General features: G+C 46.8%; 1 protein-coding gene across 1 annotated transcript in view; it reads right to left on the minus strand.

The window, feature by feature from the left end:
• LOC119448421 (uncharacterized) overlaps positions 1-24,428 on the minus strand; it is a 40,382-nt gene extending 15,954 nt beyond the window's left edge. The window contains exons 1-7 of the mRNA XM_037711734.2: positions 24,396-24,428; positions 22,483-22,611; positions 21,488-21,577; positions 13,836-13,934; positions 10,204-10,299; positions 4,366-4,525; positions 1,524-1,661 (exon numbers count right to left, since the gene is read on the minus strand). Of these exons, the coding sequence (XP_037567662.2) occupies positions 1,524-1,661; positions 4,366-4,525; positions 10,204-10,299; positions 13,836-13,934; positions 21,488-21,577; positions 22,483-22,611; positions 24,396-24,428 (745 nt within the window). The remainder of the gene's footprint in view (positions 1-1,523; positions 1,662-4,365; positions 4,526-10,203; positions 10,300-13,835; positions 13,935-21,487; positions 21,578-22,482; positions 22,612-24,395) is intronic.
• Between the last annotated feature and the right edge of the window lie 563 nt (positions 24,429-24,991).

Consider the following 24,991-nt stretch of genomic DNA (forward strand, 5'->3'; position numbering starts at 1 on the left):
CTACCAAACCGTGAATGCGTCGTATTACGCAGATGTCAACTGGAGTCGAGGCTGCTTATTATTTTTATTTGTCCTAGCCCTGGTCCAAGCTAGCTCCGATAAGCCTTTCTTTTTTCCAGGAAGCACAGTTTCATGGCTGATTGCGTTATGCGAGTTGCCATTCTGTATACTATAGTCCTCAGGAAAAGGAACTGACGTAAGTAATTGGCGGTCGGAGCGGTGATCTCACAACCTGTGGCTCTGTGGGTGACTAGCATGCCGGTAATCAGAGTAGCGAGATCTTCTCATTCTTTTAAGGTGGTTCAAGGGTTAAGTTTACTTGTCTCACTCGGAAATCTTAAGAGAAAAAGGAAACATGATTGCAAGCCTTAATTGCCCCGAATGATACGTATCCCTACAAAGTACGACTCAAGAGTGAAAACTGTTCTTCATTTTGCCTATTGGGCGCATTTTTGACCAGCGACGGCGCTTGTTCCCGTATGAACGTTCCAGTGACCTGTCAGTTGCGCATATGTTCTTCTTTCTTCTTAAGAAATGCACCACCGATGTTCTCGTAATATTGAACGTTTCATGAAGTCATGTAAAATGCGAACTTATGCATGGTGGTTTTCGGTCCGAGTTCCGTTCAAACAGGGGCGTGATCACCTCGACCTAGCCTCTGCGTGCTACGAACAGTTTCTTGTGTTAATTGGTCACCATTTCTGTACACTTGGAGTTCCAAAAGCAACAAACTCTTATAGCTACCCCACATTAGCATTTATAGATAACTAGATAGAGGTGTTTCCGGAAGAAGGTATTTAACAATCGGAAGCTATTTTTGCTTCCTTGAACTATTTCACCTTATCTCCGCAACTTCTGCCACAGTCGATGCCATAGTACCCAAGTATAATTTTTCAGCCTGCTTTATAATCTATTCTGGGTGATGTATAACTTGAAGTATTTATGTCCAGCCTAAAAGACCCTCAACATGGCGCGACGTTTCCGCTCTGTGTGTCACTGAGGGGAACAACTGGTAGCACTCGTCCCGACTACTACTATACGAATACTCCGCACTTAAACCCTTGTTCACAAATGGACCTCGACTCAGAGCTCTTACTCGACTCCGTGATGATATGAGCATACCATTTAAAACGGGCTAGGGAAACATGTCGCCACTCTTCTTTCATTTATAACCATTGTGGTGTATCCCTCATCGGCGTTGTGCTCCACCGACCGAAGCACAACGTCGCCCCTCGACCATAGAACGCACTGCGACTCAATGACCCTTCTGGGCGGTTCCAGCGACCGAGAACTTGCTCTAAAAGCATTCCTACACTTTAGTGTAATGAAGTAGACGTCGGCACCTACTATTACACAGCGTTAATTTTGCCCTGTAACAACACGTTCGTTCACGAATCGCCGTGGAGTGACGTTGAAGTGACCACCTTAGTCAAGTGGTAGTTCTACCATCTGTTTGTTCTTTAGTCGAGGTAGAGTGTCGAGCCGTCCTGTAGACCACGGTGGCCCCCCAGCATGTGACTCACCGAGGTCTCGGACGATGCACCAGTCGCAGCACGCGCACTTGTTCTCGAATGGCGGAGCCCCAGTCAGGCACCAAGTGTCGTTGATCGGTCCGCACACGATCTTGGAGCAGGACTCTTCCGAGCACTTCATGAAGTCATCTGGCTTTCAAGGAGCGATGACAACAACCCACGATTGCTCAGGTTGACGGCATCTTCCTTCCACTGCCTTTTTTTATTCTCCTTTATAAAAAGCTCAAACGTGCGCTTGGCTTCCTGCGTTGCACGAGCGCTCAGATCTTTTTTTCCTCGTTTAAGAGTGATCTCGTTTTTTTCTTTCTCTTGAGAGCGTTCTCTTGCTTTTGACTTGATGTTTATTTTGTTTAATGACCGAACGACTGGCGTAATCGGCTACGTAATAATAACAATAATAATAATAATCAGAAGAAGAAGGAAGAGGATGAAGACGTAAAAGGGGAAGTAAAATGGGAAGAAGCACAGGGACAAGGAAATGCAAAACCCGCCATCGTTTAATACTGCATAAAGCGTTTTCCTTTGTCCAAAAGTTAAGTACGATCGAAACCTGCTTCCCATCTTGCCTTTCTTTGCCTTTACTTGCCTTTCATCATCATCATCATAATTATCCCCCTATTTATGTCAATTGCTGGACGAAAGCCGCTCGCATCGAAATCCAATTGCTCCTGTCTTGCGCTAGCTGACTCCATCTTATGCCTGTCAATTTCCTTACGCCTGTAAATTTCCTGAAAAGGTGTGTTGAGCGTACACGAGCTCGCCACTGTGCGCACGAAATCGCAAGTTTGTAAGGGATACGAGGTAAGAGAAAATTAAGTGGAACCACCCTGAACACGAACTGTCCAAGATTTGCGTAGCACCATGTGGCGGTCGGCGTGGTGCGAAATGTGTTATGCATGACAATGATGTGTGGGGGGTTTCGCTGATGTAGAATATGCGTTATTTATTTACATATGCATGAGGAGTACGAGCAGAGAGATGCACATATTTACATTGCCGAACATATACATTCCGTACCACGCCGATCCCCATATAATGCTATGCATATCTACGACAGTTCCTGCTCAGGGAGCTATAGCTCCGCTTAAGTTATGCCCGGCATAACAACGAGTTCATGCCGTCATAGGCATCGGAGGGGGGATGGCTGTGCGTGCATGCGTAAATAATGCACGAGTGTGTATCCTCTCGTTTTAGGTCCCCTTTATTCATCTTCCATCCTCACTGGTCGGGTGTTTAACAAGGCGTCCCATACTGCTTGCAATCCCTCTTTTAGTATAGGCTTAGGCGTTTCTGGTCTAAGTTTAATGCCTCCTTTCTACGTACGGCGTATGGGGAATGGCGAAAGTGGATGTGGGCGTAGAAGGAATTGCGCCGGCGCGCCTATGGTTACCATGGACAATGGGTCGTTTAACACTTTACTCCGCATGGCAGCTATCAACCACGCACATAAAAGGCTTAAACTGCGTATTCGCGTCCTGTATTACAAAACACGGTTTCTGGCTTCACATGGAATTTTTTCGACTGACTCGCTATGTAATGCTACACATTAAAATTATTTTGATAAACGATAGTATGCAAGGACACCCGTGACGCATGCAGTTCAGCTGTCGAGGCGACACAATCATCCCAATCTAAGTAAGCTATCGCATATACCGGCTTGTATATTTTGTCTTTCCTTATCTTTTGTGGTGTACTTGCTTTGTGTTGTGAAGTTACAATATAGATGCTGCTGTTGTCAGGCTGCCGATGTTAACTGTTTGTTTAGGGCGTATGTGGGACCCGTCAAGCTTACTTATAGGGTTTTGACAGCTGTCATGATTCTTATTTATTCACTGTTGTAAGCAAAACTGACTTTGATTTCGTCTTGTCCCGACATCGTGCAGCCCGGCGAGCGTAATGCGGGAGAGATGAGCATTGGTCAAAGCTCCGTGGCGATTTATACGGCGGGTGGGTAACGCTAGGAGGAGATTATTATAGCGGTACCACCCCACTCGCTCCGCAGAAGCTCGTAGATGTTTACAGCCAGTGCCCCGAAGAGTATTGCTAATGAAGCTGATAACCGGAAATTGCACTTTCATAGAACCTTTCGAATGTCGGAATAAAACATAGCTAAGGTTTAAGCTTTCTCGCAAATTTACTGCAAAACAGGTGTAGCCACAATGCGGGGTGACACAGTCGTACTTTTTTCAAGCGCCAGACGGTCCGAAAGCATGGTTACAAAGACTGTGCCAACATAAAAACACGAACTACCCCAAACATCGATCGTCCAGCATTCGAGGTGACAGTATGCATGAAAGAAAAGGCGGTGCATAGAAATTAGTTTTCTTTTTATTGCGATAGAAATTATATGGACGGTTATAAATGAAAATTATATATACAGTCGCATTTATGCCGTCGGCATCGCCATCGCTGTGATGTTTCATATAAAGTCCAAGGGCGATATAAAAAATTTCTGGCTACGCCACTAGGGTGAAGATGTTAGGCTGGCGACGGTTGGTCGCTCGCTATAGTTTAGATACTGTAACCGAGTCCTTCCTTGTTGCTACACACACACACACACACACACACACACACACACACACACACACACACACACACACACACACACACACATATATATATATATATATATATATATATATATATGTGTGTGTGTGTGTGTGTGTGTGTGTGTGTGTGTCGTTTCCTTGCAGTCGGGGACGTCCTTTGGGAGATCTCGTCTACCGCTTCATTGGTGTATGACATACATGCTGTACAGTCGTGCAGATGTGTTTATGTTAAGAGCGCCTCGCCGGCCGTGTTTTCAGGAAACCTAACGCTCGGACATGCTCACTCTTGAGGCGGTTCGTCCTCCAGGAAGGCACGTCGCCGCAGAAGCGCGGGCTCTTGAGGCGCCTCGCCGTAGCGGGGCTGCCGAAGGTGTACACCAGGATGACCGCCACGGCGAGTGCGATGAACGCCACGGAGCACGCCAGGAACAGCAACACCGACGGCTGCAGAAAAGAGGAGAGCACTCTGAACGGCAAGAGCCTCGGATTCAATATTATCATCATCAGTCCATATTTATGTCCACTGCAGGACGAAGGCCTCTCCCTGCGATCTCCAATTAACCCTGTCTTCCGATAGCTGATTCCAACTTGCACCTGTAAATTTCCTAACTTCATCACCCCATTTAGTTTTCTGCCGTTCTCGACTGCGCTTCCATTCTCTTGGTACCCATTCTGTAACTCTAATGGTCCGCCGGTTACCCATCCTACGCATTACATGGCCGGCCCAGCTCCATTTTTTTTCTCTTAATCTCAATTAAAATATCTGCTATCCACGTTTTCTCTCTGATCCACACCGCTCTCTTCCTGTCTCTTAACGTTAGGCCTAACATTTTTTCGTTCCATCACTCTTTGTGCGGTCCTTAACTTGTTCTCGAGCTTCTTTGTTAACCTCCAAGTTTCTACCTCATATTTATTTATTTTATTTATTTAAGTACTCTAAAGGCCCGTTAGGGCATTACATAGGGGGGGATGGAAAAGGTCAAATGGACATGCACTGTGTAGAATATAAATATTATGGCAAGCTATAAATTATCAAAACGTGGCACAGATACAAGGAAACGAAAACAACAACAAAAACGATGTTTATACAATATCTGGTAGCGGAAGAAAAAACCGCAAAAGAACTGAAAACGCGAAGAGGACGATCAGTCCCCGTAAAAACATTAGTAAAAAAAAAGTTGGCAGAAATACAGATAAGATGTTTCGCAAGTACATATCAGATGAAACGGAAAAAATTATACAATACTAAGCACATAAAAACATGTTCAAGCAAATATTCAAGCGTAATACGTGGGTTATGACAGGTTGACACACTCTAAGAAGGTTAGTAGTGCTGCGTGAAATGATGATGATTCCGTAAGCGAGAAAATGTTTGAAGGGAGTGAGTTCCATTCGGCAATTGATAAAACTAGAGGCGAATTTTGATAAAGATTAATCCTGGCAAATATAGGTTTCACTTTATGAACATGGCCTGAGCGCGTCGATATGTGAGCAGCGGGAAGAATATGGGCTCGGGCAAATGGGATGTTACTGTGGAAAAGGCTATGGAAGAACGACAACCGCGTTAACTTCCTGCGCATGTCAAGAGAAGAGAGATTTAGTTATTTCTTTAAGGCTGACACACTTTGATAGCGAGAGTATGAAGACGAGATGAACCGCGCAGCTTTATTTTGAACTGATTCAACTAGGTTCGTGAGATTTGAATGATGGGCGTGCCAAAATATGGACGCATATTCTAAAGAGGGCCTGATAAGAGAAATGCGCGAAGCCTGGTATCTGTGTTCGCAAGGTGTAAGTGCCGTTTTAGGTAACCAAGTTTTTTACATGCTTTTGTGGTAATGTGTTCAGTGGGGGTATTCCAGCTTAGATTGGAAGTAAGCAAGACACCCAGGTATTTGATTGAAGATGTTGTGTCAACAGTAATACCACGTATTTTATACTGGACAGAGGTAACTCGAGTAAAAGGAGCAAATTTTACGTGTTTAGTTTTGGCTATGTTGATTTCCATCTGCCATATGTCACACCATTCGGTAAGTTTTGTTAAATCAGACTGCAGCACAGTGGTGTCGGCCGGGCAGTTTATTTCATTATACAAGACGCAGTCATCTGCAAAGAGGCGTATTTGTGAAGTAACATTAGTTGCGATGTCATTTATGTATATTAAAAATAGTAGCGGACCAAGAAGAGATCCTTGAGGAACTCCCGAAGTCCCGTGAGTGTGGTTAGAAAAACAGTTTTTCAAAGAGATTACTTGAAATCGATTGGTTAGGAATTTCTTAATCCATCGCGTCGTGTTAGAGTCAAGCTGTGGGTTCCTAACTTTCAGTTTTAGACGATTATGAGGCACCCGGTCAAAAGATTTAGAAAAGTCAATGAAAATGGCGTCTGTGCAAACCAATTTGTGTAAAGAAATATGAATATCGGTTATAAGTTTGTATAGCTGCGTCTGACTCGAGCGATTTTGACGAAAGCCATGTTGGTTATTGAGCAGCAGACTATTTTCGTTAAGATAGGCTATAATGTGAGTGTAGAGGATTTATTCCAGTAATTTGCAACAAATTGATGTCAGTGATATAGGCCTGTAATTATTAGGATCTGTTGCGTCACCAGATTTAAATACCGGTATTACTAATGCTGATTTCCAATCTTGCGTCAGGCATCCGGTATCTAAGGATTCCTGAAAAATTAGAGATAACAAGGCAGAAGAGTAGTGCGACGTTAATTTTAGAAGCTTAGCACTTATACCGTCAGAACCTGGGCCGGTTTTATGAGGAAGCCTGTCAATTGCACGAGTGACACCATGTTCCGATACCAAGATGGAAGAAAAAAGCGAATTGAATGGATGGTTGTTCAAGTATGTGAGTGTTATCAAGCGGCAGTTCGTTAGTGAAAGCTGCTGAGAAGCATTTGCTAAATTGCTCTGCGCTATCTCTCGAGTCAAACATGGCTCCGTTTTCGGAAATTAGTAAGGGAGCAGGGCTATTTGGTTTTGGGTTAACTATTCGCCAAAACTTTTTCGGGTCAGTTTTAATCATATCGGGAAGGGTGCAATTAAAAAATTTGTCTTTAGCTTCGAGAATCGCTGTTTCTGTATGGCGCGCTATGGCTTTGTAATTTTGCCAGTCTTCTGGAGCATTTGTTCGGGTGGCTTTTCTGAATGCTCTTTTTTTCTTGTTTATGCATTTCTTAACTTCGCGGATTAACCACGGATCACTCTGCCTTGAGCTAATCGTTATCTTTGGCACACAAATAGTTTCAACTTCTTTGAATTTATCGCGGAATAAGAACCAGTTGTCATTTACCGATGTGTTTTGAAAAGTGTTTGCAAAGTCGGCTGTAAATGAGGCTAAGATAGCAATCATTCTTCCAGTGTCAGCGCGTGCGTAGTTGAGAATGCATTTTTTCACTTCATTTTGCTCGACAGCTTTCAATGCGAAGGAAGCTTGCACCACCCTATGATCACTTATTGGTTCTAGTACATGCGTCGCAGCAGGATCTGGATGATTTGTTAACAGAATGTCTAGTACGTGGTCACCTCGTGTCGGTTCGTGCACGAGCTGAGTTAACTGATGATAGTGCAAGGTTTGTAGAAAATGAAGACATTCCGATCTGTTGCTGTTTGTTTTCAAGGTCGACGTTGACCACTAGATACCTGGATAATTAAAGTCACCCCCTAATATCAATATGCGTTTTGGGAACTGGGATATAATCTGTTGTACAGCATCATTGAAAAAATGAACAAATTCCAAACGGTTATCTGGTGGACGATAGCATGCGCCAATAACACATTGCGCATGCCCAATGCGTGCAGACTATTTCAAGTGGAGAGTCGACTTTCACGAGACATGGTTCATATACCTTTTTAATGACTATGATGACTCCGCCTCCTCTAGAGCCTTCCCTGTCCTTACGAAAGATTAAAAAGGATGGGTCAAGTGCAAGTTCGCTTTCATAGTGAAATCTTTTTGCGCGCACAATCGACACGGACGCAGTGAAGGGGGGAAACACGAGCGCTTACTCGCGACTGTTTATTTTCGGAAAGATACAAAACATATATACCCCAGCTATCTGCACTGAGCATGTGCAACAAGAGTCGTCAGTATAAACAGAAAACACTAAAAAGGTTTACCCTGTATTCAAAAATGTAAATTCTTTGTCAGAAATTGCAACCGATGGTTGACTTATGCATTTTTCAGCACACTTCTTGATATGGAACGCTTCTTTTCTTTCACGTGTTAGTTTGTTTTTATCTGAAAACAAAATGTCATTGCCAATAAATACCGGATCACAATGACATAGATTACAATGGTTTGATAAATGTGAATGATTTTCTTTACCGAGAAAACGTTCATGTTCTTTTAGACGGGTGTTTATGCACCGACCGGTTTGTCCTATGTACATCTGGCCACAGGTCAACGGCCATCTGGTACACAGGTACACAGGTACATCTGGCCACAGTTCTGCTGCAGTGCAAGTTCGCTGCTTGTGATGTCACTGGAAAGCCACGTTTCCGTACCCATTACTATATCTGTGGTGCAAGAATGCATAAGTGTCTTTAGTGCGTCCAATTTGTCATATGTAAGAGGCCGCCTGCGGCGCGAAAAAGAAGAGGAGCACGTGAAGCACGGTGTTCGGAACGGCACGACTCTCGAGGCGCGTGAGCCGAGGCGTAATCGAGGGATGAACGGCGCTGCCCATGGATTATCGACGTGGCTCCGGGCCAGGAAGGTCGCATCGCCAGCTACGCTCTGGCGACGGGAGACTTAGGGGTCTGGCTGAGTCCGTGACGTTGGCCGTCCAAGGTGTGGCCGTCGACCTCGGCAAGTTCGAGTGAGGCTCCTGGACTGTCTGCAGCCTAGCATGGCGGGACCGGGCACCCCAGAGAGGATCCCCCTTCTGCGGCAGACCGGCACGTTCGATTCTCCTCGGGACGCCACGTCGGCACTCATGAAGAAGTTGCGACGCATCACGACGCTAGGCTTATCCAGGTGGGCCTAAGCAACGCCTAGCGCCGTCACTGAAGAATTACTGACGAGCTCACCACCGATGAAAGAGACGACGTGACGACTACAAGGCGACTACATGATCAACGAGAGCACCAACTGCTGGTGAAAAAGAGCCGACAATCGGAACACAAGTGCAACCACGGGTGCAGCAAGGTGACTCTTTGTAGCGTTTCAGGCGTGCGTTTCAGCGAGATAGGACAGGGTTGCCGGACTTTGAAGGATTAGCCACCACAGACAAGCGTAGGCACAAAGTAGAATTTGTATAGTGCATGAAGCTTTAAGTTGTACTTGTATTTGTTCGCTAGGTTTTAGTATGCTTGATTTTTAGTTTGAGGTTGGTTGGTTTTGAGTTTGCGTGTAATTAAAAATCTGTTTGCTGGGCTGCCATACGCCTGCCTTCTCCATCTCTTCTAACACCCGCACGCCTCTGAGATCGGTGACAAAAACATCACACAATTTTGTAATAAAAGCTGCGGAAGTTTGCCAAGAGCAACGAGACTGCATGTGCGGACGTAAGCCTACGCTTTTCAGCTTGTTTGGGCCAAGTACTGGGATATGTTAGCACCAGTAGAATATAATGGTTTTACGCTTTTCTTTTCAACGACAGTGGTAAACTCCCAGTCAGGATTTCGCAATGCCTGCCGGATGCACTCCAACCCAATTTTCTTCTTCTGTAAATTTCCATCTCATGATCAGGGTCCCCTGTGAGTAATTGACCTAGATCAACCTTTACAGACTCTAGAGGCTGACTGGCGATCCTGAATTCTTGTTCCCTTGCCAGGCTATTGAGCATCATCTTTGTCTTATGCATATTAATGTGATAATAATCTGAATATATACCCACGGCAATATGGCGAAAATCTGTGAGAGCCGGCACGAGGACACCAGAAGAGACAGTGAGCATTTAGTGTACGTGGAGTGCGTGTATGTGTGTGTGTGTTCAAAACGCCCCCTCCCCCCACCTTCAGAATCAGAATCAGTTTTATTATGATGATTACAACGATTACAGGATGTTAGTATACAGAAGGAGGTCCCGAAGTCAAAGACCGTTCCATTGCATACAACCTTCCCGCAATACCTAATGACTGGCAACAATGAACGATAAAATGAGCTCACCTTCCTCTTCCGTGGCTCTGCCTCCGCTGTGGGCTGCTGTGCCCCATGGGCGGGATCGGCCGGCTTGGCCGCCCCTTGCCTTGAGTCAGGGGCTTCCTTCGCGCGGAAACAGTGGTCGGCGTTAGAAGCGAGGCAAGCAGCAGTATGCCATGGCGCTAATGTCGAAACTCAGAGAAACTCAGCGTGTGGTGCACGGTGTTCTCCTGTGAAGGGCACACCTGTCTAAAGGTAAAGTGCTCTCTTAAAATGGTGGGAAACAAATTAATATAGTTGGATCAGTTGATAGAGTGACATCTCACGTTGATTCCTGGCCCTCGATCGGCTGCACCATTCACTATCTCAACCGTCAAACCACGATTTTTCCTCCCCAGACAACGGGCGTTCTAATGAAAACGTTCACCGACGTTTGCAATACTCTCTAAAGCGAAATTTGAATGAAGCTGTACACGTGTTTTGATTTCGCGATATATTGACTGGCGCAGACTATCTGTCTCGTGCGGCACGTTGCAAACGGAGCTAAGTGTAGCACGACGGCCTCGCTAATCGGGAGAACGCGAGAGGAAGCGCGTGGGTGACGCGTAGGAGCGGTTCACATCAGCCGCCGCAGACGACCTCCGCTCATGCAGCGCTTTGTTTCCATACAGGCGACGCGCGCTACTCTGGCGCCATCTAGTAGCCATCGTCGGCCCAAAGCCCCTCGTTCGTGGCACTACGCTTTTCTTCTCACGCTTTCTCCATACCCTCCCCCGCCTTCCGCCTCATGTTTCCGCTGCACCCTCCTCCTCGCGCTCTCTTCACTCTCGCCGCTTTTTTTTCATCCTCCGCTGTTTCTCCAATGGAAGCTTAAATGGCCAGGGGCAATGTTATGCGAATTATTAAAATGCTCCCGAAGTCTAACATTTAAACATCTATATTGCAATATATTGGTTGGCACAGGACCGCGGTAAAATATAAACGACCCCTTTGCAACAAGGGACAAATGGGTTGTTGTGTTTTGTTTCCCAGACTGTCCCGAACATCTGACAGCTATAGCACGGCATAAGCTGGAAAGCTTGTAAGGTGCCGTAAGGACTACGCTGATGCTGGCGTTATTTGCACCATTTTACAGCGAAGCGGTTAGCCTTTGGTTGGTCGGGATTTTTCGTGGGCCCTTTCTATGCTCGATGACAATGATTTAATGGCATTCCCTTTGAATCAGGTCGGTGACGAACAGTCACCTCGCCTGCTTGATTTAATCAGGTATGCTGTACATATTCTTTATCTAACATTTTTGTATACGTCTCCTTAACATTTTTTTCTTTTTTCCCTCGAAATCTACCATGTACCGCTACGTATGACTGTAACAGTTCCGGTCGCTACGATCTCTTCGCTTAGTTTCTTCCTCCAATGCTCTCAACATATCTTGCTTATGTCGACTGCTGACCGGTTGATGTTTCCGTTCACTTTAAATCCAAGCGCACATAGCCTCGGATTCGTAGTGCCAGTCAGCAGTGTGTTTTTTTACGACCTTCACGATGATTTTTCAAATTAAAAAGGACACGGCTTAACAACGCAGGAATTCACACTTGTCGTGGAGCCCGTGTCTCGTAAGGATTAGTAGTTGACTGTACGATTGTTCCCCCTTTTTTTTCTTTATCAATTTACATTTCATTCAGAGCCTCTAGTACGTACGTCTCGATAGCAAAGTAGAGTTCTGCGGCGCAGTACGGAACGGGAAACACGTATCACGTGTAGCCCACGTGACCTAATCGAGAGCAAACGCCACAAGCATCCCCGTGTAAGCTGTTACGTTGAGGCGTGCGGTGGGGCTTTCTCTTGCGTTTTAACCCGCGTACATGGCACTCCTTGAAAAATGCGAGAAAGGGCAAACGGCGATTTGAAATAAATCGCATTTCACAACAATAACAGACAACAGAAAATTGCACAACAAAATATCCGATCTGATATATACGACTGGTACAGTATAACCACAACCACACCCAAGAAAGTTCCGCAATGTTTGACCCTTTTAAACGTCATCAACATAAGCCTATTTTTGTTTTAAAAAGGTATGAATGCGAGGTAGTTGGTACGAAGGGGTCTCTCAGTGACTTCCAATTCCTCTTGTCTTGCGCTAGTTGACCCCATCTTGTGCCGGCAAATTTCATTTCATCAGACCACCTAATTGTCTGCCGTCCTCAACTGCAATTCCCTTGCCTTGGCACCCTTTTTGTAACTCTAATGATCCTCCGGTTATGCGCCCTACGCATTAACTGGACTGCCCAACTCCGTTTAGTCCTCCTAATGTCAACTAGAATATCGGTTAACCCCGCCGGTTGCTCTCTAATCCACATCGCTGTCTTCCTGTCCAAGCTACGCCTATCATATTTCATCCATCGCTTCCCACGTTGCCCGGTCCTTTATTTCTTAAGTTTCTTTGTTAACCTCCAAGTTTCTACCGCATGACCTAGTGCCGGCAGAATGTATCGATTGTACATTTTCTTTTCATTTATAGCTGTAAGCTACCGGTTAAGACTTGGTAATGACTGTCGCATGCGCTTCAACCCTTTTTTATTATTCTGTAGATCTTCTGCTGATGACCCAGGTCCCTTGATTGTAATTAACCTAGATTACCGTACTATTTCTCCAGTTCAAGAGGCTGACTGCTAATCACAAATATTCATTATCTTGCTATAGGCTATTGAACATTCACTTAATCTTGGGCATATTATTGCTCAGAGCTCCTCTTGGTCTGTGCAGGTCGCAGTCATTTATTGCAAGTCACCTACAGCATGTTCAGGTAGTCAGCACCCGAAAATCTGGCAAACTGGTCAAGGCTGACCATATTTAACTGAAGCTCAAGAAAGACGGGTCACAAGCAGAACAGGGACACACACCGCGTGTGGGGTCCCCCTGCTTGTGATCTGCGTTTCTTTTCTTTTTTTTTGCCCACTAATCAAGTATGGTAAACAGGCAGGAAAGCCATGTTTCCGACGCGGCGTCCGACGGCTTTGTTTCCCGTATGACGGTTGCAGCCTGTTCAATAAACTTGCTATATCCGAATCTAAGTAATGCACCGAACTATCTCGGATACAACAGCGAGTATTTGCACCGGCTACAAGTTTCGCGCATGAATCTGTGTCTCCGCTTCAAACGCATACATTTTTTTGCTTTATATGCATCTGTCGCTAAGCTGAACTTTCGAAGTGTCTTTTCCCAGCCCCAGTGCGCCTTTAGCGCGCCGTATACGCTCAAGCGGCCACCACATTTAACGTATTTCCGACGCCGTACCGTCACCCGGCGTCTGCGCGTCAATATTGCATTGCGCATTCATCGCGCTGTACAATACCGACCCATGTGCATCCAGCGTGGTAGAAAACTAAGACGGGTGCACCGCAGTGCGCGCTTCAGCTACGATACCTGCGTACTTCATTGCGCGCAGTTCAGGGGGGTGCACCGACCCCGGGCGACGCCGCTCCCAAAGCGCGTCGGAGGTTACACGCTATATACATGCGATCCTGAATTCTTGTTCCCTTGCCAGGCTATTCAGCATCTTCTTTGTCTTATGCATATTAATGTGATAATAATCTGAATATACATGTGGTTACCGCTTTAAAGGTGGCACGAACGCAACTGAGACGCTTCGCCGTCACCTTTCCTCTTTCTGATCGCGACGGTGTCGGGGTCGGCTGCTTGGGCTCCGGTCCAGCGCCGCTCTCCTCGGCCTCCCGGAGAACTGGACGACTGGCCCTCTGCGAACGGGTTGGAGAAGAATCGGCGACTAGAGAGTAAACGCGGTTGGTGCGGCGCTGTATTGTTACACTGCTCTATTAAAGTTCACTGAACTTCTTTAAAAAAGGGCGGTCAAGGCTCTACATGCAAATGAAAGCAAATAGGCTTTCCAAAAAGCAAGCCATTTGGAGAAGCCTATTCGGCGTCAATCAATTCAGAGGTAGGAAACCTGGTCGCTGTTCTCGCAGCTGGGTAAGCCCGTTACTTGTGGAGGTGTTGCCAGACAGTGGCGCTGATGTCACTCGAGGCGGCAGCGACGAAGACAGGCTGGTGGTTACCGAGCCATAGTGCGCCGCCTGTGATTAAATTATCAATATATCTTTAATCGCACAAAATGGCCTGCAGCGTTACTTGGTAGATGGGAAGAAGAAAGAAGACACATTAAGAATAATATTGACCCCGCGTAGTTTAGCTTCGATGATACAGTGCTAGAGCATGATGCGAAGTACAGTGCAGCCGTTGAAAACCCGCACTGCCTTGGCCTTGTACTGATCCCAGAGTCTGGCGAGCCTTGAACACTCCCAGAACAAATGTCCAAGATAAAAGTTAAACAGTTAATTAGTCCAATTTCCACAATTACTTGTCTGATTACTACCACTAGTCATTCTAGAATTTATGACTTTGTGGTGCAAGTAATCGCGAGGAAATCGCTCAATTGTCGTATCTTGATGATGTGTGGTATTTATTGACGCAAGGGCCAGCTACGGCCAAAGAGTGCTAGTAATTGTTGCATCTTGCCAGTAGACTGTGTTTTAAATGCGGAAGCATTTCTATGGTTCCCCAACGAGAAAACTGTCCGAGAGTCCGTCCATCCTTCGCGTAAGACGATAGCTTTCAAGATAGCTGTGAAAGAAGAGAACGATGAACGCGCTATCTGTGGCGCGAGCGCGTCTCTGTGACCACGTGACGTGTGCAACCATGGCACGCACTAGGAACACCTTTAGTAGGCCAGAACTGTGGATCAGCCGTGGCTTCGTATCGCAACGTCATCAGCGCCCCTGGCGCCGCCACCTGCAGTAGTTTGCTTGGCTCATCAGTTCACGTTGCGCCGCATTCCACAGCAGTTCGTGTCGCCGCATGAGCTGTCGCATTTACCGCATTGTCGCCAAGACGACCGCAGTCACTGAGCAGTGCTAGGACTACCAGCAGTGTTGAGTGTCAACACCACGTCGTTACCACGAAATGCTTACGCATCATTCAGATAAGTCCCTGAGGAGATTCTACGCATTTCAAAAATTTTTTTTTACTTCTAACACTTTTTTAAAGCTTACAAAGTTAGTCGAATTACGTCACTGCAGATCACTTATCTGCCCAGGCGGACACCATTCGCAAAAAAGACCAAATCAATCAATTTCCTAATTAAACAACTTGCATGAATTAACTTTGTCCTTTCCAACTTTACGGTGCATGTTCATATTGGAAAGTTGGAGGGAATCGTCACAAAGGTCTCGTTCCGTGTTTCAACATTTCCAAATGACCATGTAGACCGAAATAACGGGCGTCAACGTATTCATTCCATTTACCTGACGAAACGCAGCCCTCTGTCCAACCACTATGTGACGTAATAGCATGGCGGAAAATGAAGCTGCCGTCGCACTTGCCTCTTTCCGCGATCTTATTTCGATTAACTCTGCGCGCAACTCCTGACTGAATGCTTAATCATTTCAACAGCAACTTCAGATCTGCAACTGGAAGAAATGTGTAATCAAGTGTATCTGCTCTTATATATTGGTGTTTCTATTGTTGTTCACGCTACCACTCCTCTCTGTAACGCCTCACGGCCATGAGAGCATCTGAATAAATAAGTAAATAAATAAGTAAATAAATAAATTAATTAAACAGCAGAGGCAACACGCACCGCTCTATCGCACCGTATAGCCAAGCTTCCATTTTACGCCACCCTACCACGTCAGGTAAATTGCACGAATTACTTGACGCCAGCTTTTTCGGTCCACATGGCCGCTTTAAAATGCAGAAACACGACGCCAGACTTTTATAACAATTCCATTCAATTTTCCAATATAAACGTGCATCGTAAAGTTAATTATTGTAATTAAATGCAGTTAATTATACTGTAATTAGTTTAATTATTTAATGGATGTAGCTATAGTTGTTCTTGCAAGTGATGTCCGCTAGGGAAGATAATTATCCTGTAGTGAGTGATTGGAATAACTCTTGTAGGCTTTTAAAAAAGGGTACAAAGTAAAACAAAAAAAGAAAGAAAAAAGGAGCACTGAGAAACGATGAAGGCATTTTCCTGAAGCACCCGGTATAAACTACGTTCAGTGCACGCGTACCGTCCTCGGCGTGGAAGCCGGCGCTGCGCCGGAGCGCTCTGCAGTGTAGCGGCTGTCGTACGCTGGTCCCCCGTCCACGGGACCCGCTTGAGGGATCTGCTGCTGCAATACGGGAACACCGTGCACGCTGTGTTACACAGAGCAACTGACGAATCTGAAGGAAGGAATGGGACGTGGTTGCTGTTGGTGATGTGAAGGCGACCTGTAGGCGTCGCTATGGCACTAATAAGCTACTGCGCGAACACCGCGCTGAAACATTGTAACGGCAGCGTGAACGACGGCACAAAGACAACAGAGACGACGGCTATCAACTGGAGTTTGTATTGTTCATGCCACCGCCCTACTTTGTACACCTGTGCATCACGTAGGACGAGCGAACCAGTGACCAGTAAGCGAGTGAGCTTGGAGTGAGTTTGGAGTGAGTTTGGAGTGAGCTTGGAAAAAAAGCACCATGCACCTTAGTTTTGAGGTGTTAAGTGCTTTGGCATCCAATGTGCCATCGGCCGTAAGCACGAGGGTGTCCCCCTAGTGATTGGTATCAGAAGGGCCGCGTTCGAGTGCAGTAAATTCATTCGTTGACTGGGATCTGAATGTTGCTATGTGTGCCTTGTTCCCGCGACGCAACAATGGCGACGAGGATGCATGGAATTAGTGCCGTTGCCGCTGTGCAATGTACCGGACTGAATTTACGGAGTAACCCTCCGATACAAGTGGAGGATGCCGTCTATTTGTCAGCCGGAATTGCGAGAGGCTGAAGGGGCCTGGTCGGCGTTCCCGATACGCCTGGAGGCCTGTTTCGAGGGTATCGCTGTCACCGACGACGGGTATACGCCGGGCCCTGCTGGTGGCGTCCTTCCCCCGATAGCGCAGTCAAAGGGCTGAAAGGCCGTTGCCATCCAAAAAGTGCAAATGAACTGTGGTACGGGGACGTGGTAAAGCATCTGGATAGTTATTACGCGACCGAAGTGAGCGAGGTAGCAAGAAGCTACAATTTCTTCATGCGGACGCAACTGGAAGGTGTGTCCAGACAGGTGGCCATCTTTGGAGAAGACGAAAGTGAAGTTGCTCTGTTTTCTCGGACAACTGCCCGTGACCGTCAGCTGCTGGTGATTGCGGCGTTAAATGGGTGTACAGTAAAGAGAAAGCTGAATGTTGTGGACTGTCCGGCACCTATTCTACGCGGTGCCGACACGATGAAAAGTTTCATTTGTATCGTGACTTGCGACTAACCGTCAATGCAGCTACAAGAATGGAACAGTATCTACTTCCCCGTGTTGAGGACATTTTGTCAATCTAAACGGAGAAGTTTTCAGTACATTGGTTCTAAGGAACGCTTACAATCAACTGCTTTTCTACGAGAATGCTAAGAAACTAGCTGTACTGAGTACGCACAAGGGTATGTATTCCTTTAAACGTCTTCCGTTTGGAGTATCATCGGCACTCGCAATAATCCAGCGGCAAATGGAAGCCGTCCTTTGTGCCATCCCTGGTGTATACAGGTCTATGTAGACGATATTATTGCTGCGGAGAAGGCCACTGACTGCACTGTGCTGAAACAAGTTTTGCAGTGTGTGAGGGAACACGGCCTTCGCTTGAACAGAGATAAATTCTAATTCCATGAAGAGGAAGTGACTTTCCTCGGACACCGTGTAAATGCGAGAGAACTTAAACCTACCGAAGAGAACATTGTAGCGGTGCTCAGAGCCCCCCGTCCTGTTTTAGTAACGGAACTCGAAGCGTTCATTGACCTTCTGAACTACTGTCACAAGTTTCTGCCGCGAATGTCCACTGCGTAGCCCCTTATACGACCTGTTGGCCAAGGACACGAGTTCGAACTGAGGGAACCACGAAGAAAAGGATTTTCAAGACACCAAGAACGCGCTAAACAAGACAAAAATACTTGTCAATTTTGGAACCAAGAAGCCCCTGCGTCTGGAATGCGACGCTTCACCGGCTGGCGTAGGAGTGACGCTGTCGCATCGAATAGGCGGCAACCCATTGACAAAGCTGAGAAAAATTGCTCGCAGCGTGCAAAACAGGCGCTTGCTTTTGTGTTTGGCGTCACCCACTTCCGAGACTAGTTATTTGGACAGCAACAAATTTGTTCTGCTAACTGACCAAAACCGCTGACAGGGTTGTCCAGTAAATATGAACCCATGTAAGCCGTGGCTGCAGCTTGCATTCAGCGATAGGCATTCATGCTCAATGGCTACAGGTAAACCCTACATCATCGCAAAGGCTCAGGCACGTCAATGCTGACGTACTCAGTCGTTTGCTACTTTCACCCCCACACACCGATGACATAAGTGAAACGCCGGAGTGTGTGCTCTACATGCAGGTTTTACAAAGCGCTCCCGTCAGCGCCGAAGAACTGACACGCTTGACGCTTGTGGACGGCGATTTGCGTAAAGGGATGCGTTGGATCCAATACGGCTGTCCGCAATATTTGGAAAAGACTGATGAACATGTGAAAGCCACATTTTAACAAGAAAGCCTAAATGTCCATATATAAGGCGTGAGACCCTGGCATACCAGTAATAAATAACCAAGCCCAAACATTTTTATTGTACCCGGATGAGAACTCCGCCATCTAAAGACTTGCACGAGAGGGTGTAAGATTGGGCTTGCTGGTAAAATATTATTTAAAGTCAGGTTAACAGCGCAAGGCCACCGGAGGGTATAGAAGAGAAAACTGAGCGCTGACTTCCAACAGTTTATTCTCTTTTCAGAAAGCATCGCTATTTATATATTCACACAATAGCACATCAAGCATGTGCAGAACGCCACGACAAAGCTACAAAAAATTGAACGTGGTGATAGCTCGAGGTATCTGATCTCCTTGTCAGTCAGAGCGACAGGAGGGGTACTGACGCAACCAGCCTTTAAACGCAGAATTTCTTCCGCTTCGATTATCTGACGCGTGACACAGTCTCTGTGTATTGCGATGATTTAATTTTAACTCAGCGCATTCTAAATTTATGAAAAGCGGCATTGTTAGTTCATGTTTTAATAATTCCCTATGAAAATCCTACGAACACAAAATGGCCGACAGTTTACGTGAGCAATCTGAAAGGTTAACTTCCGCAGCTATCCAACCCTTGTGCAGGTCTCTGTTGCTGAAGGCCTGCCGCGCAGGTCTTTTTCAGTGGTGAATGTAAATCCAGATGGACCAACTCAGGATAGGCAAAAAATTCCAGTAATTCCGTACATACATAGAATCGCGCATAATCTGAAAAGGTCGCTCAGCGTGTAAATATCAAAGTTGCATTCTCTGCCCAGAAAAAAGTATAGGTAACCTTTGCAATATGACCGTCCCAACATCTAGGCTTAAACGAGGGTGCCTTATCGCACACCAAAGTAAACCCATAGATTGCTCTAGCAACGTCGTGTACCAGATTCCCCTGTCTTGTGGCAAATATCGGACAGACGGGCCGATGCGTAAATGAAAGGCTGAAGGAGCACACGTACAATGTTGACCGCGCTAAATAGGGATGGCTTTCTGCCCACTGCTGCACATGTGGTTGCAGGCCAAGATACAAAAGAATGTAGTATCATCGCAATACACAGAGACCGTGTCACGCGTGCGATAAGCGAAGCGGGAGAAATTCTGCGTTTAAATGATGGTTGCGTCAGTACCCCCTCTGTCGATCTCACTGACAAGGAGATCAGATACCTAAGGCTATCACCACGTTGAGTTTTGAGTGGCTTTGTCGTGGCATTCTGCGCATGGTTGGTGTGCTATTGTGTGACTATATGAATAGCGATGCTTTCTGAAAAGAAAAACTGTTGAAAGTCAGCGCTTCTCTCTTCTATCCCCTCTGGTGGCCTTGCGCTGTTAACCTGACTTTAAAACTTGAACGTGGGTGCACGACATGTTGACGAGCCAGCGCAATGCGACCGGCACATACACCAGTTCCATGGCCAGAAATAGGAGAAAAGTGGTAACGACTTCACATCAAATATGCAGGGCCTATTGAAGAAAACATGTCCATCATGACAGATGCCGACACAAAGTGGATTGAGGCGATACCAATGCGCATCACAACCGCCGAATCTACCATTCAAGCAATGCAAGAAGACTTTGTGTTCTTTTCTTTTTTTACCTTGCACTCTAGTATCCGACAATGGGCCGCAATTCGCCGCGCCAGTTTTTCAAGAGTTCATGTAGCTGAACCACATCAAACATTTGACTACTGCGCCTTATCAACTGCAATCAAATGGACTGGCTGAGAGGGCAGTGCGCGTGGTAAAAGACGGACTGAAGAAAGCGTCTGGCAATAGCTTACCAAGCGCTTGGCGGGTTGCCTCTGTCGCTGCCGCCGCGCTCCTGTCAAAGGTGGCAAATCCCCATCGGCTATGTTACTGGGGATCCGACAAAACGCTTGTGCTGTCTACCAAATGAGAACCAAGAAGAATGCCACTGAAAGTCTCACAGGCAAAGAAATCCAAAGTCAGCCGGACCGCCAACGTGAAGCCGAACATTTCGTGACAGCCGACCTAAATGGATGCCTGGAATTGTGGAGTCCACCCATGGAGCACAAATGTCAACGGTAGCGACGGAGCCGGGGTTTCAACGCCGACACGGAGGCCAGCTACGACCTCGCACTTCACCAGCTACGGAGGATGCACCAACAGACACAGTCGAAAACGCCGAAGCTGCAGGACATCTTACATCAGAGGCACTTGCAGAAGAAGCGCCTCCAGGTCCTGCAGACGTCCCAGATCCGCCACTGCGAAGATCATCAAGGCCTCGATGAATTCCACTGCGCTTTCGCTTAGAAGGGGGGACAAGGTTGCTGTGGCATCCAGTGTGCTATCGTCATCTCCACTAGCCGCGCCCATGAAGACCTCCCGCTAGTTAGCAGTATAAAAAGGACCGCGTTCGAGTGCAATAAGTTCATTCGTTAATTAGGGTCTGAATGTTGCTGTGTGCCTTGTTCCCACGACGCAATATGAAGTTTGGTCGAAGTAAGCTTCGACATCGGTGGGTAGACGCCACCCGGCAAGTATACCTAGAGCTTCGCGGTTCGTTTAGAACAGTTACATAGAGAGATTAGCCTTAAGGTAAGTATCTAAACCACGCGGTTCACTCCCTAGTTCCCCAGTACTGCCACATGACCTTTGAAAGTTACGTCGTCACGTACGCACTGCGTACAGCTCTACATACATGTCAATCATTGTTCAGTTAATCGACACGAGTACTGAGCAGCGCTTACCCTACTTTTCGTGGGCCGCTGCGGCACAGCGGGAGGGGAGTACTCTTCATAAGGCGAGTACTGCTTCTCATAGCCAGTGAAGCGGGGTCCCTATTCAAGACAAAAAGAAAGTTCATTCCTTTGGCAAATCTGCACAGATGGCCTACTGTTCCGCCATTGTTCCTCCATGTTGGCGTTTTGAGCCAACTATAGAGGCCGCAGCAGCACAACAGTCCAATCAGAGCTGACATATGGTGGCGAATTCAACAACATAGTGTAATCAGCGTACAGAATAGCACAACGAGATAGCATATACTTACTGCATCCGATCATACGAGACCTTTGCGCAGAACCATGGTTCATTTCGATTCCAACAGGTAAGGGCCCAAGTCTTGCGCGTATCACTTTTGGTTAAATGTGACTTCCAGCGGCCCTGGACATTTTGGTGTCATCCTTCTGAATTATTTAATCAATGTAGACGCTTCGGCAAATAGTTTCATTTTTGATACAGACAAGGGATGACAAGGGGCAAAAGAAATTGTCGTCGTGTGAACAACGCCTATCACGTGTGCTTGGCATTTTTTTACTACTAATACCGCATCAGCATTCTTCGTTAGTTAATGGCGAATTAGGCTCTTCACAGTGCACCACAACACTTGTCGTTTCCAGCCACCGCAGTAGCTCAATGGCTATAGAGTTGAGCTTCTCAGCACAAGCTGGCGGGTTTGAGCTTGGGCGCATTTCTATTCGGCGGGGGTGGAATGCGAGAACGCCCGTGTACAGTGCAGTGGGGACACGTTAAAGACTCTCAGGTGACCCACAAAATATTCCACAGTTCACCACTATATATAACGGTGAACTCTGAAATATGCACGGCACGCCTAACATTTTCATTGTAGTTTCGACCCGTTAAACTCCACAATTTATATATTTTTTTACTTTCCATTGCCCCACAGGGGGCCCGCACATCGCAGCGGGACAATCGTGCGCCACGCGTGGTGCGCTCGGGCACCTACCGGTCCTTGCTTGTTGCCCCTTGGGGCGGCGCCGCGTTGTGGTGTCGGTTGCCAGTAGAGCTGGCCGTCGGCAGCCATGAAGCACTGGCCGCTGGGCCTGTGATCCTCGCCGCTCACGGCACTCGCTCTCTGCATGTGCAAAGAAAAGGCCGCGATGAACGCAGATGCTGCTTCTGCGTGCATTCATTCCAATGCGAGTGACCGCGCCTCCTATACAACTGATCGCGTTTACGTTGGTGATGCGCGTCAAATGGCAGAGAGCGTGTGATCCCACAGCTGCAGGTCACTGTCTCACTACAAGTATCGCATATGTCAAGCTTACTTAATTCGTACGATATCAAACAAATTAGTTTTTTTTTTCAAGTCAGAGCAGCTGAGAAGTGCGTCCACTGTCTGTACACGAACAATGCAGAGCTCGTGGCCCTGGTGCTACGGGATCTCGAGGCTCGCCGATATCAGTGCGTTCAAAGAGGTGGCTTCAAAGTTGATAGTATCGCTAAATTACGCCATCCTGACACTTGGTGGTTTTTAGTTCGCTTTTTTTTCTTTCTTTTTTTATAAGAACCGATGAAATGAAACTTTAGGGACACCAAAGAACTTAGATCCATTCGATCGACCGTCAGAAAAAATAAATAAAATCTGGGGTTTTACGTGCCAAAACCACGATATGATTATGAGGCACGCCGTATTGGGGGACTCCGGATTAATTTCGACCACCTGGGATTCTTTAACGCGCACGCAATGCACAGTACACGAACGTTTTTGCATTTCGCCCCCATCAAAATGCGGCCGTCGCGACCGGTATTTGATCCCGCGACCTCGGGTTTAGAAGCGCCACACCAAAGCCACTACGCCACCACGGCGGGTGCCGGCTGTCATTCGCTAGGTCCTTCGCTTTTACCACTTTTCTGCGGAACCTCTGAAGGTGTCACGCATATAAAGTGCCTGATGACCCATGCATAAGTATACCTCCACGGCGCTTTCAACGTGACCGCGTACATAAATGCTGAGCGCGCACGTTTATATAAGTTACGAGACAGTTTTAGTTTCACGTACGTAGAAGCGCTAAGTACGTGAAGATCTTGCGGGATCGAAGTGCGCATGCGCAGAACGTAGGGAGCCCCGTCGCGTCTCACGTACGCACGCTAAATCTGCGCTTTTGCGTTGCGTGCCGCACTTACGGGGCCGACTTCGCGAGCTGCTAACGCGATATCTCCAAAAGCCGAGAGCAGTTTCAAGATCGCATCCGAACGTACCGACGGTGCGTGTGGCTAGCCACCGTAGTGTTGTGCTGCGTGTTCACGCTTTTCGAAGTCCACGAGAGCACACATAATTAATGATGATCACAAAGAAAGCTGGGAGGCATTTTGCAGCTTAGCACCCTGCAGGCACGGAACTCAGAACTTGCAAGGTAGCACGGACGCGTTGTTTGCGAGGTCCGAGAATCGCGCTTTGGTTCCGATTTCGGCTCATCTTGAACGAACTTGGCTGAAAAGCGTTCATGTCTGCCAGCAGAGGGCGCAAGAAGAGATGCAGAAACAACGATCTATAAGTTGTCAAGGCCTCCTACAACATACTATTGCGTACGTAAAACTATTAGCGTCCCACGCATGCGGTGCGTAGCGTACGTAGAACTTTCACGTTTGCGTGCGCAGAGCTCCTGCGTACGTGAAACTAAAACTCTCTACTATTGCGTTCCCGTAAGTATGGCATGCTGGCGCATTGCTAATATTTGCATAAAATACGCCGGAGCAAACAGCGTAGTACCGCTTGGCTGCTAGAGCCTTTCCCTGTTCCTGCTAAAGCAAAAGAAAACTGCATTTAGGAGAATGTTGAGCCCTGTCAGAATTAGTCGTTGCGAATTTTGAGTTCTTCCTTCGCCCGCAAAGCCGATGACAAAGGTATCCACTTACCCAGCCACCGGCAACCGGCTGCCTCGATGACATTGTTCTGAAAAACAGCAAAGAATCACCCCAACGGAGAGTTGCCGACTTAACCACAACCTGTGTACGTTCCACCTAAAATATATTGCAAAACTTTCAAGGCGATAAGCGACGTTCAATTTGCGGTGTTTATACCAGTGCGTCGATTCATATGGGCGGCCTATAGAAGGCGCGTCGCACACGTAATAAAGAATAATGGCATGCGAAGGAATTCACCCAGTGAGACCCGGAGGCAACGTACACCTTCCAGAAGCGCGTGGATTCAAAGTTGGTGGAAGCGTCAACCGGTCAGCACTCCAAATAAACAAGAGACGCTTAGAGTATTGGTGGAAATAAAGCAGGGAAGACATTGATACGACCGGATCCCTTACGGGCATATGGGTAGCGATACAAGGTAGAAAGAGATGTTCTGAGGGAAAAAATATGATGGAGGCGTATACAAAAATTCTAGAATGAAAAACAAGTACATTATACTTGATTAAATCAAGCAGGCTAGGTGACTATTTGTCACCGCCCCGTTTCAAAGGGGATGCGAATAAATCATCATAATCATCATCATCAAAGAC

The sequence above is a fragment of the Dermacentor silvarum genome, chromosome 1, assembly GCF_013339745.2.
Source record: "Dermacentor silvarum isolate Dsil-2018 chromosome 1, BIME_Dsil_1.4, whole genome shotgun sequence".
NCBI lineage: Eukaryota > Metazoa > Arthropoda > Arachnida > Ixodida > Ixodidae > Dermacentor > Dermacentor silvarum.